Source organism: Crotalus tigris, unplaced genomic scaffold, assembly GCF_016545835.1.
Source record: "Crotalus tigris isolate CLP2741 ecotype Arizona unplaced genomic scaffold, ASM1654583v1 scf7180000017791.1120302, whole genome shotgun sequence".
Taxonomy (NCBI): Eukaryota; Metazoa; Chordata; class Lepidosauria; order Squamata; family Viperidae; genus Crotalus; species Crotalus tigris.
In genome coordinates, this window is record NW_024096638.1 from 291953 (window position 1) to 304992 (window position 13040).

General features: G+C 47.9%; 1 protein-coding gene across 1 annotated transcript; it reads left to right on the top strand.

Annotated features, from left to right (window-relative positions):
- Nucleotides 1–4071: 4071 nt before the first annotated feature.
- Nucleotides 4072–12125, top strand: LOC120307524 (WAP four-disulfide core domain protein 8-like). Its single transcript, XM_039342379.1, has 8 exons — nucleotides 4072–4157; nucleotides 6022–6189; nucleotides 7207–7350; nucleotides 8214–8375; nucleotides 9318–9455; nucleotides 9567–9743; nucleotides 10303–10470; nucleotides 11964–12125. The coding sequence occupies exons 1-8, from the start codon at nucleotides 4076–4078 to the stop codon at nucleotides 12014–12016; spliced, it is 1092 nt and encodes a 363-aa protein (XP_039198313.1). The 5' UTR covers nucleotides 4072–4075; the 3' UTR covers nucleotides 12017–12125.
- Nucleotides 12126–13040: the final 915 nt, after the last annotated feature.

Here is a 13040-nt window from a genome sequence, read left to right on the forward strand (position 1 = left end):
GGCTCTGGAGAATCCACTTTCCTTTTTAATTTGGTTCAAGGTGAAGTCCTACCGAGTCAGTTGGTGAGGGAAGAAAAGTAGACACGGAATCCTTGGAAGCAACTCCAATGGGTATCCAAGGGAGCCGTGCTTCTGATGGGTTGGGTGTCTGAGTGCAACCCCTTCCCCTTTGCTGACCCCCAATCCTAGCCCCTGTTGCTCCAGGATGCTTAATCCATTCCCTCCCATCTGGCTACCATGGGGCCCTTGGTGCTCTCAGAGCTTGATGGTTTTGACCCTCACCAGACATGACCTCCCCATCACAAGACTCATCACAAGACCCTCACCTTATGTGACCCACACCTGATCCATCACAAGACCCTCACCTTATGTGACCCACACCTGACCCAACACAAGACCCATCACAAGACCCTCACCTTATGTGACCTACACCAGCCCCCTCACAAGATCCATCACAAGACCTTCACCTGACATGACCCACACCTGACCCTTCACAAGACCCATCACAGGACCCTCATCTGACATGACCCTCCCACCCCAAGACCTCTTCACCATGCCTGAAGCCCTCATAAGCAGAAGAACACCAAAACTGATGTCCTCTAAATTCCAATGAAAATGTTACCTAGCCTGGTAATGAAACATCTGGAAACCGACCCACCAGCTTGGAGAAAGAACCTCCACCCTTGGTGGTTTTCTTGCAGATGTTTCATTATCAGGCTAGGTAACATCATCAGTGCCTGCAAGAAAACCACCAGAGCCCCACCCTTCCACTCCAAGCCACAAATATTCCCTTCTGTTGGCTTCCAGTTACCGATGGTCTTTGCCCCAAGAAGCGTATTCCATTGGTCCCCACCGTCTGCCCAAACCAATGTGATGATGACCTCTCCTGCTCTTCCGGGATGAAGTGCTGCTTTGACAGGTGTGGCCTGAACTGTGTGCCCCCTGAGAGACACCACCAACACCAGGACCAGGACCAGGACCAGAACCAGGACCAGGACCAGGACCAGAACCAGGATCAGAAGAAAGGTGAGGAAGAACCCCACAAGGCAACCAGGGGGTCATTTGCAGTCCAACAGCTTCTCCAGCTTGTCCATGCTAGGATCTAAGTTCACACATTCACCCTGGGTGGCCACCTTCTTCTCTCCATCTGCTCTCCTGCCTGTCCACACACTCAGCTCTGGGTGAGCACCCTTGTAATTGTGGTGTTGTGGTCATTGGCCATCCTTTCCTTGATCCAGTCCAAGGACAACTGCCAGATGAGTTCCATTGGTCATTGCTTTGGAGAATAGTTTGACACTCCCCCTCCCCTCATCTCTTTAGGAATCCCTCAAATATTGGATGGCTGCTATCCTGTCCCCCCTCATCCTTTTCTTCATTAAACTAGACCAGGGGTAGGCAACCTTGGCTCTTTTTTTTTTTTTTTTTTTTTGTAAAAAAATTTATTTTCAACTTTACAATACATAACAATCTTACAAATACTTCAGATAAAAAAATAAAACAAATTGATACACACCACATTCAGTCTTGTCTGCCCATTTCCCCCCAAACTGCATCCCACCTCAAACCAACTTACTTCTTTCCCTCTTTTTCTTCACTCACCCCCTCTCCTCCTTCACCTCCACCTTCCTACTTACTTTTCACCTTCTTCTTCTCCCTCTTGATGCGGTCCAGGGGAAATGCCCGAGCAGTTCCTCTCTCAAAATTAAAACATTAATATTATATACAATAAGACTATTTCTACTTTATCTGAACTACTTAAACTTCAACCCATCCAGCTCCTTTCTCACATAGATAACTACTCCTCCTTTTTTCTGCAAAGCAGGAGCTATAAAATGTATCCCCAGCTGGGGATTAAACAAATATTTTTGATCTTTAGAAATAATATGAGTCTCTTGTAAACAAATAATATCATTTCTGTGTTGTTTCAAATAATGAAAGATTTTCTTTCTCTTCTGTGGTGAGTTAAGGCCATTAACATTCCAGGTTAGAAGCTTTGCCATCCTTGGCAGGATGAAGCCTTTGGAACAAAGCCTCTAGATTTACAGTCGATGATCTCTTTGGCCTTGCTCCTCCCACCGACTCTGAAATAGACTGTGATAAACTTCCATCATCTGCCTTTTGTTGTTGTTGCTGTTGTTGTTGTCTTTCTCTACATTTATAAGCAGCGCGTGTAATTCTCTGTTCCCTTGGGTCTTCTGTTATTTGAAAATTCTGTTGCATAACTTCAACCAACAATTCTTCTCCCAAAGATGGCATTGAACCTACAGACAACTGCGTTTCTGCCTTGCTCTCATCTTTCTTTGATCTTGGAGATGGTGGTGGACTTGCTTTTAAAATAGTAACATAAAAATCTCTTGCTTTTGAAACTGTATTAAGACGGTATTGTGTACCAGCGTAAGTCACCACTATCCCCACAGGTATGTCCCATCTAAATTGAATTTGTCGCTTCTTAAGTTCTTCAGCCAAAAAAGCAAAGTCTTTTCTTTTTCTAAGAATTTTAGAAGGTATTTCCTTTAAAACTATCACATCCTGAGCTGCAATCTGAAATCTTTGTTTATAGAAGGCCTGTATAATTTCATTACAAAGTGATTTTCTCATAAAATAGACCACCACATCTCTTGGTAATTTCCTCTGTTTTGCAACCCACGAATTAACTCTAAAAATCTTTTCAATATCTTTCAACATTTCTTCGGGATCAATTTTCAAAATAGAGGCCAGTTCTGCTGCAATTTCTTCTCTCAAATTCTCCTTAATATTTTCCTTCAGACCCCTTATTCTCAAAGCATAGTACATTTCTCTGTATTGTGACATTATAATATCATTCTGTGTAGCATCCACATTTTCTTCTATTTTTTCAGCTCTATCTTGTAATATTTCAACATTACTGACCACTTTATCCACCCTGTCGTCAATCTTTTCCACAAGGCCAGCAAGCCCTTGGAGTGCCAAAACAATATCTTTCCTGAGCTCATTACTTTCTTGAGCCAGAAGCTCTGCTGTTTTTTCTAGTGATTTTTCCAAAGTCTTATCTAAAGCATCTTGTAAATCCTGAAGTGTAAGTGCCTGAGGTGGGGGCGAAGGTGGAGAAGGTTTAAGTTTGGGTTGTTGTACAGTCTGAGTTACTGGAGAGGCAGTTGAAGTTTTAGAAAGAGAAGGAAGTCCAGGACGTTTTGAAGCCATTTTTTAAAAAAGGGAGGGGTTTTCCCCCCCCTTCCCTTTTCCAAAAAATAGTAATATAAGAACAAAGGAGAAGAAAAAGCAATTCCCCCTTAAAAAAAGGGAATAAGAATTTTTCCCCCTTTAAAATGAACCAAGTCTATTACATTGTTAAAACTTTGTTGCCAGTTTAAAGATAGTAAGTAAAAAATAGAAAGTGAAAGGTCTCAAACAAAGAAAGTGACAAAGAAGGAGGATTCCTCCGCCATATTTCTTCACTCCAATTAGAATAGTAACAGGAGTAGATGTTAATTCAAATGAGTTAGGTTTAAAGTAAAATCATCAATTCTTCTCTTCCTGACCACTCTGTCTGCTTTTGAGTTAACTTACTGTTCCCATCAGATAGCAGCAGTGGAGGCAGCGTCTAGCTTCGTTCTCTTCGGAGAACAAAGGCATCCAAGGAAACGGAGCAACACCCAGACTCCGAGGGAGCTCTCACTTCATCTCCCAGAAAAAAAAACTGGGAAAGTTGTGAGGCTCTACCTCTATCCAGGCAGAAGCTCACCTCCCTCCCTTCGCCCGGGAGGGAAGTTTCAAGCCACAAACAGCTGATCGTCACTGTTTTGCCAGCTTTTACGATTTCCCAGGATGGGCAGCTGTCAAACAGCGGCCATCGGCACCGGCGCAGCCACCGGAAGGCGCCGGTTCACTCAACCTTGGCTCTTTTATGACTCATGGACTTCAACTCCCAGAATTCTGGGAGCTACGACTCATAAAAGAGCCAAGGTTGCCTACCCCTGAACTAGACATACCCAATTCCAGCAGCGGTTCTTCATATGTTTTAGCCGTCAGTCCCCTGATCATCTCTGTTGCTCTTCTCTGCACAGGAGACAAGAAGGGTTCCCAGGAGTCCAAGGGGATGAACTGCCACACAGACCGAGATTGTCCGCAACGGAAGAAGTGCTGCAATGGATTCTGCCAGCGGGAATGTCGTCCACAAGGTAGGTCCCGGCTGATGCAGGGTAGGAGAGCGCCAAGGGGGGGCTGGAAGACCAGAAGGGACAACTCACTGCAGCCAACTCAACATGGTGAACTTCATAACTTATAAGAACTGCTTTATAAAGCCTTAGTAAGACCTCACTTAGAACCCTGAATCCAGTTTTAGTCACCACATCACAAAAAAGATGTTGAGAGTTTGGAAAAAATTCAGAGAAGAGCAACTAAGATGATCCAAGGCCTGGAGACTAAAACATAGGAAGAACGGCTGCAGGACTTGGCTGCAGGGTTTGACTAGTCTACAGAAAAGAAGAAATAGGGGTGACATAATAGCAGTATTCTAGTATTTGAGGAGCTGCCACAAAGAAGAGAAGGGGGGGTTCACGTTATTCTCCAAAGCACCAGAGGGCAGGACAAGAAACAACGGTTGGAAGCTAATCAAGGAGAGAAGCAATCTGGAATTAAGGAGAAACTTCCTGACAGGGAGGATAATAAACCAGGGGAACAGCTGGCTTTCAGAAACCATGGAGATTTTTAAGAAGAGACTGGACAGCCACTTGTCTCAAATTGTACAGGGTCTCCGGCTTCAGCGTGGGGGTTAGACTAGATGACCTCCAGTGTCCCTTCCAGCTCTATTCTGATTGGACTGGTTAACTCACCACGGCCAATTTGCCCCGGTTAACTCACCATGGGTCACCTCGTTATGGGGCAATTCAACGAGTCAGTTTAATTATTTAAAATAGTTTAAAAAATGTTTTAATTTTTGTCATTTAAATTTTATTGCGTCCCTCCTTTGGCATCCTTTTTTCAGTGATTCTGTTCCACTGTTTCTTCGATATGAGTGTAAGTCTTGTCCAGTGGAGAGTTGAGCGTGGCCAGGTGTTAGGACCACTGGTGCCTCCGCCCTCCCCAGAAGGCAGACCCTGCCCCTCCCCTGCTTGAGCGGCTGTTTGCAAAAGCTGCCTCTAAACATCAACAGGTGTCAAGTTCTCCCTGTGTGCAAATGCGCCCCCATGTGGTGTGACGAAGGATAACAGTGTTGGGGGAAAATGTCTGCGGAGACTTTGAGTCAATCTTTAACTCTGAACAGACCCCCCAAACACAGACAGGGCTGGGGGGACCCCCCGTGCTCCTCCACAGCAGAGCTCTGGAAGTGCCAGCCATTTTGCACCCAGGATCCGCCACTCACTCCTGGCGTGCTGGACACAAAAAAGGGCCAGAGTAAAAGAGAGCAAGAAAGGCATTTCAGCATGATCAGCCAAGCAGGGGCTGGGAGAGGGAAGAATTTTATTTATTTATTTATTTATGAGACTTATATACCGCTTTAAGTGCAAGCACTCTCTAAGCGGTGCATACCAGTAAGCAATGTATATATATATTTACATTGCCCCCAACAATCTGGGTCCTCCTTTTACCTACCCCGGAAGGATGGAAGGCTGAGTCAACCTTGAGCCGGTGAGATTTGAACCGCTGACCTGCTGAACACAGTCAGCTAAAGTGGCCTGCAATCCTGCACTCTAACTGCTGCGCCACCTTGGCTCAACCTCGCCACCTCACTCCAACGTCCAATCTGAGCTGACCAAAATGTGCAAGAAGCAAGATAAAAATACCCACGGTTCCCGAGCTGGCCGAGATGAAGCTGGAAGGCAGCAGATCTGAAAAAGCTGCCCGCCAGGCTTCTCCTGGGCTTCTGAAAGCAAAGACAGAGGTGCCCGCGGCCACCAACTGGCAAAAGGGCATCCCAGGGTGGGTGAGTGACGGATCCGTCCCACAATCGCTGAGTTCTCCTGCCCCCCCCCTGTGCCCACTTGAGAAATTGGGCATCCAGGTGCAAGCTTTTAAGTCTTGGCCATCCCCTCTCTTTCTCAGATATCTGCCATCTGCCCTCAGACACAGGGCCCTGCAGGGCGCTTATACGTCGCTGGTTCTACGACAAGCACTCTGGGAGGTGCAGAGAGTTCATCTACGGAGGCTGCCAGGGGAATGCAAACAATTTCGAGGATGTTGAAGAATGCGAGCGCCGATGTGGCCCTCCAGGTGAGACCAAGTCAGAGGAGGGTCTGAGGGAGGAGGGAGGAGCCTTGGCTGTGGGCCAGATGGCCTCGGTCTAGCGAGGCTATCTTGGGGAAGGAAGGAAGGAAGGAAGGAAGGAAGGAAGGAAGGAAGGAAGGAGGAAGGAAGGGAGGAAAGAAAGAAAGAAAGAAATAGAAAGGAAGGAAGGAAGGAAGGAAGGAAGGAAGGAAGAAAGAAAGAAAGAAAGAAAGAAAGAAAGAAAGAAAGAAAGAAAGAAAGAAAGAGGGAGAGGGGAGGGAAGAGGGAAGAGGGAGGGAAGGGAGGGAGGAAGAAAGAAATAAAAAGAAAAAAGAAAGAAAGAATGAAAGGAGAAAGAAAGGAAAGAAAGAAAGAAAGAAAGAAAGAAAGAAAGAAAGAAAGAAAGAGGGAGGGAGGGAGGGAGGGAGGGAAGGGAGGAAGAAAGAAAGAAAGAAAGAAAGAGGGAAGGGAGGAAGAAAGAAAGAAAGAAAGAAAGAAAAAGAAAGAAAGAAAGAAAGAAAGAAAGAAAGAAAGAAAGAAAGAAAGAAAGAAAGAAAGAAAGAAAGAAAGGAAGGGAGAGGGAGAGAGGGAGGCAGGGAGGGAGGGAGGGAGGGAAAGGGTTGAGAAAGAAGAAATGGTGAAGGAAAAAGAGGAAAAGAATGCTTGGTCTGTCGTAGACTTCAATTCAGGAGATGATACTTCAAACTGAGAGGGACAGATGGACAAGTCCAGTGGTCAGGAGAGGAGGGAGGGAGGCGTGGAGTGGACCTCCTTCCATTTTTCTAACTCATTTTGAGTTTATTTATTCAATTCTCTATCTAGCGATAGAATTCTACTTAGCGTCTATCTATGAGAATATATTAAATTTTTTTCCTGGAAAAAATCTAACAAAAGCTTTTTGAGTGAGCCTACTAATAGAGGCCCTGCTGAATTCATGGATGGTTTTCAATGAGGACAGAACGGCTCCCACTTTATTGATACGAATCTCATCTTCTCTCCCCCTCCCTCCTCAAAATCTTGCAGATAACAAGCCTGGCACATGCCCCATCGTAGTTCAAGGCGAGGAGGTTGTTTGCGGCAAAGTGTGCTCCAGCGATGCCAGCTGCCCAGGCCCTCAGCGCTGCTGCCCCACTTCCTGTGGGAAGAAATGTGAAATCCCGCAACAACGTCAGTCTGGTTCCTGGATGGGGAAGGGAGTTGGGGGGGGGCAGTCAGGAACAGAGAGGAGAGGGTGCCTGCTGAGCCTGGTACCAAGGAACGCAGAGCCGTGCCTGTTTTTTTGCCCGCCATGAAACACCACTGGAGCCCAGAGAGAAGCCGTTCAGTGGCGGTTCATCCTCCGAGGCCAGCAAGACTTGATCTTTCCAAGGAAGCTTTGCAGACAGAGCTCAGCCCAGCTCGAGGGAGCCTTCCCAGAGGCTGGAGGAGGGGAGAAGGGGGCACGCAAGAGGAAGGCTGTTTGGTGCCAGCCTGCACTGAGATGGCCTTCGTTGGGTAGATCAACACGACCAAAGGCTTCTTTGCCAGCGGAGCACTTGGTGGGCACCAGAGAGGGATGGGGGGTTTTCCCTGCAGGGCCAAACCTGATGCCCCCTGAGCAGAGAAGGCTTTTCAGGGCTGCCCAGATGCATGCCATGTAGCAAAGGTCCTCCAACTCTTTGGCGGGTATAAATGAGGCTGGTGGGCTTTTGTTGTGGGGCTTGTTTGCAAAATAACCCTCCTACTTACTGCCACAGATGCCCTCTGCCAGGTGGAGGAAGGTCCTGAAACATTTGGAGCCGGCCTCTTCTTCCCCTAGGGCAGGGGGCCCCGACCCTCAACCCCCGGCCCACTGGAGGACCTTGAGCCGTTTGGAAGCTGGCCGTGGAAGTGATGGGCAGGCGTGTTTGCCTGCTGCACACGCGGAACCATCCTCTCTGCCCCCCCAAGCCAGTCTGTAAAGCTGAAAATGTTGGGGAGCTCTGTAGTAAGCTCTGTGAACCCCCTCTCTGAAAGCCCTCTTCTCTCCCGTGTCCCCTTCTTCTGTCTAGATCTCCCAGGATACTGTCCACTGCTGATTCTCCCACCCAGAAGGGGCGACGTTTGCTTCCCAAACTGCACCAGTGACTGGGACTGCAACCGCATGGTGAATCTTCCTTTGAAGAAGTGCTGCAGCTTTGCGGGCAGGCAGATATGCGTGCATGGCGTGGAAGGTGCCACTCTTCCTTCCTTCCTTTTCTTTCTTTCTTTCTTTCTTTCTTTCTTTCTTTCTTTCTTTCTTTCTTTCTTTCTTTCTTTCTTTCTTTCTTTTCTTGATGAAGATGTTGAAGAGCACTGGGCCCAGAACAGAGTCCTGGGGCACCCCACTACATGTACAAGACCTGTGTCCTAAAAAGTGTGCACCAAATGTGAACCCAAAAAGGTTCCTGCACAAGCTTAACATTAACCAAGCAGAGCACAGAGATGGATTGTATCTGCCTGGCCTTTCCCCATCCTGCCATGGTTCACACTGTGCATCCTCCCAGGGTCTCGGTCCTTCTCACACACCAAGGATTTAGGACAGAGCCCTGGAATTCCTTGCTGGCATACTTCAGGATAGGGCCCTGCACTGGGGTATGGGTGGGAGGAGGGTCTGGCCTGGCCTGACAGCAGTGGAGAAAGGGCAAGACTGCACCAGAGAGAGAGATGTCTCTGCCATCCAATCCCAGGCACTGAGTAACTGCTTCTCCTCCCTGCCTGTGGTGGAATGTAGTCTGGATTCCCAGAAGGGAGGGGCTGCGTTAGAGAGAGCAAAGAGAAAGGACAATTTAGATAGTTTGGTCATGAGGAAGAGACGTAACATGGCTCCTCCCTAGAGATTCTCAGACTATTATCTGTAATATGCAAGTAGTTGCTTTATCTGGCAAGATTCCGTCTCTAGGTGAGGAACAGTAAAGGAAACTGCTCAGAAATAACTCTACATATCCTGACTGGTTCTTGGGGCCTGACAATCCCTCTCATTCTAGAACACCCCGGCGTGTGTCTATAATATGCAAGTAGTTGCTTTAGTCTGGCAAGATTCTGTCTGTAGGTGCAGAATATGAAAGGAAACTGCTCAGAAGTAACTTTATGTGTCTTGATTCGTTCTTGGGGCCTGACAATCCGTCTCATTCTAGAACACCCCGGTGTGTGTCCCAGGAGGGTCGAATTGCAGACCTTGCTTCCATGCAACAACACTTGCAGGGATGACCTGGACTGCTCCCTGACCGAGAAGTGCTGCTTCACCGGTTGCGGCCGAGGCTGCCTGCCCTCACGTATGTCCAGGCCTCCTTCTCCCACTTGCCCCCTTCCCCCCTCTGTCCTCCACCTAAGCTCCAGGCAGCGGGGAGAGCCCACACAAACTCCCCTTTCTCACTCTCTTGCAGTCCGCAGTGAGGTATGCCAGTTACCTCTCGAACAGGGCAGCTGCAAACAACAGTTGCAGCGCTACTTCTATGATCCAGACAAGAAGAAATGTGTCTCTTACCGTGTCTGCGAGGCCAGCCGCAGAAACTTTGAGACCAGGGAGCTGTGTGAAAAGGCCTGTGGGAAAATCAGCAAAGGTACAGAGGATCAGTGTTGCATTGAGGCCCCTGGTAAAGTCAGTCCAGAAAGACATTACTCCCCCCCCCCCCAAGTGAGTTATGTCAAACAAGAAGCATCTTCCAAGCTTCTAGCTCTATTGGAAACTGTCTTTATTAGAGGTTAACTTTATTAGGGACACTTCTTGCAAAAATGTAAGTACAGTACATCTCTCCCCCTCATTTTTGTAGCCCAAGAAACTAGGGAGGGTCCTTCCTGAGACATTTCCCAGGCCCCAATTCCTCTGGTGGACTCAGCTGCCTCTTCTCTGACTATTGCCTCATCTGCAGTTTTTCCTCCTGTCCCCCAAGGCTGTTCCCACAGACCATTACAGTTGCCACAATTCCTGGAACCCTTTCTGAGGCCACTTTTCCACATGACCCGTTCAGTCCCAACACAACATCAAATCTTAGACCTTTGGGTCCACCTAAGGCATTCAAGAAAAGGTGGCCCAACCCACTTCCTGGAAGGAAAATATTCTTTCGCTGTCCATCTCACTGCCCTCTTTCCCTCTCTTCTGATCTCCCTCCCTCCTTGCAGAGGTTTGCAAACTGCCAAAAGACGCGGGTCGTTGTCGAGGATATTCACCACAGTATTACTTCAACTGGGAGACCAAACGTTGTGAAATATTTGTTTACGGATTGTGTGGTAGCAACGACAATCGCTTCTCCAGCAAACTGGAGTGCCAAATGGTCTGTGGTGAATTTGGTAAGGAACAAGAATGAATGTGACCTTGTTTATACGCAAATGTGTTGTGTTTGTGGAACACACCTCTACCCTAACCCTAATGACAGTCCAGTCATTAATAAGTTCTCCAAAGAGGGTCACCTACATTGTCCTCCAGTTCAGGAGTGAGCCATTCTCACAATCCTAAGATTGTGTTTCCAACTTCCAATGGTCTCCTGTTGGATAAAAATGCGGTCATTGTGTTCACATGGATGAGTACAATAGTGGGGAGATGGTTCTGCCCACTGTCACTCTTAGACCTTTCCCCATTTTGCACAAGTGAAGTGACACAACATCCAAATGACGGTGAGGGTGGAGACATCCTAAATCAACCCACTCAATAGATGATAAGATGAGATGAGATGAGATGAGATGAGATAGCCTTTATTGTCATTTTTTTACTGTAGGCACAATGGCACACATCAAAAATGAAATTTAGTTGCCTGCTCTCAAAGTGAAACACATACATGACACACACCTAAAACATACTATATACAACATATGTATAGACCCACACCCCTTCATATACATAACAAATAAATATTAAATACTGTCCATCTTGAATATATAATGGAAGGAGGAAGCTTGAGAGTTCACAAGGTTAATGCTGTATGGAATAAAACTATGGCTGAATCTGGATGTTCTGCTGTGGATATCACGAAGCCCCCTCCTCCCGGAAGGGAACAAGGAAAACAGGTCGTGGAGAGGCTGTGTAGTGTCCCAGATAATCTTACAGACCCTGCTCAAGCAACACTTCTGTGCTATGTCCTGGAAGGGAGGAAGGGAACTGCCAATGATCTTTTCGGCCATCCTCACCACTCTCTGCACCGCCTTCCTGTCTGAAGCAGGGATGCTTCCAAACCAGACTGTGATGCTGTATGACAGGATGCTCTCAGTCGTCCCTCTGTAGAAAGTGGTGAGGACAGGGGAAGGAAGATGTGCTTTTCTCATGCAACGCAGAAAATGCAGGCGCTGCTGTGCCCGCTTCACCAGCATCTTGCTGTTGAGCGATCAAGCCAGCCTACTCGTTAGCTGCACACCCAGGAATTTGATGCTGGTAACCATCTCCACAGGTGAATCATTAATGCACAGAGAAGTGTGGCTCTGCCTGCCTTTTCTGAAATCAACAATGATCTCTTTGGTTTAATTGGTCTGTTTGTCAGCAAAACCAGGATAAACTGCATGAACTGCAGGGACGTCTCTGCCCAGGAAGGTCCAGTGGGCAGTCCTTGGCTGGGGAGGGTGGGGAGGAGAAGAAAGCAGAAGGACCCACTCAGGACTTCCAGTAGTCTCACATGTCTCTAGGACACAGCTTGTGAGTTGGTGGTTGACAAAATAGATCCACTACACCACCCTGGCAAGTGATCCAGGCAGAAGCTGCTATCCACGATAAGGCTAAGCCCCCTCTGCTCTACTCTGCTTATCCAGGAGCAGAAGCCCTTTGCCCACCCACCACTCCCCTCTTCTCTTCACAGAACAACAGCAGCAGCAGCAGCAACAACAACAAAAACAACGCCCCAAAGAATGAGTCCCTTCACAACATCCCTGCGTGGAAGCACCACCTTGGGAGCAGATGCCTCCACCGTGGCTGCCACGGCCACTGCCCCAGCTGCATTCCTGTTTGATCTTCCTGTCTTCTCAAGAATAAAGACATGACTTTCCCTGCATACTCTGAGTGTGGTTCTTGAGTGGGAGATGGTTTGGACTTTGTGGGAAGCAAAGCAAGGACCCTGTGGTTGTCCAGGAGACTTGAGGGACCGTCTCATCCCAATGGGATTAGCCCACCCCACTCAAGCCGGCAAAGGAGGCATGCTCTGCGCTTCATCAGCCAGAGTATTCCAGCTGGGGGGAGGGTCCAGGAGAGGAGCCTTCTCTGCTGTTGCATCTGCCCTCTGGAACATTTTGCCCCCCTCCCTGAGTGAGGTAGACTCCAGCCCTCCTGAAATTTCATCAGAATCTAAAGAACTGGCTCTGCCAGTTTATTTATTTTATTTTATTTTATTTATTTCTAAAATTTATATGCCGCCCAATCCCAAGGGACTCAGGGTGGCGAACAAAATTAAAACAATAATCTGAAAATAAAACAATAAAATAAATACATTCATACAGCGTGTCCGATCATATCCACCCCCCCCCGGGGACATCAGCCCCAGGCCTGCCGGAACAGGAGAGTTTTAATGGCTTTCCTAAAGGCCGGCAGGGTGGGAGTAGTTCGAACCTCGGGGGGGAAGTTGATTCCACCAGGTCGGAGCCACCACAGAAAAGGCCCTTCCCCGAGGGCCCGCCAGCCGACATTGTCTGGCCGACGGGACCTGAAGGAGGCCCAATCTGTGGGACCTCACCGGTCTCTGGGAACTATGCGGCAGTATGCAGTCCTGTAAGTAACCTGGTCCTAAGCCATGAAGGGCTTTAAAGGTGATAACCAACACCTTGAATTGCGTCCGGAGACCCACAGGAAGCCAATGCAGTTTGGGGAGGATAGGTGACATGTGGGCGTACCTTGGCGTGCCCACAATCGCTCTCGCAGCTGCATTCTGAACCAACTGCAGCCT

What these genes read in the sequence shown, in the direction of transcription:
- LOC120307524 (XM_039342379.1), top strand. Translation starts at nt 4,076, where the DNA reads ATGAACTGCCACACAGACCGAGATTGTCCGCAACGGAAGAAGTGCTGC. An exon ending in GCGGGAATGTCGTCCACAAG is followed by an intron (nt 4,158 to 6,021) that starts GTAGGTCCCGGC and finishes TCTCTTTCTCAG; the next exon opens with ATATCTGCCATCTGCCCTCA. An exon ending in ATGCGTGCATGGCGTGGAAG is followed by an intron (nt 8,376 to 9,317) that starts GTGCCACTCTTC and finishes GTCTCATTCTAG; the next exon opens with AACACCCCGGTGTGTGTCCC.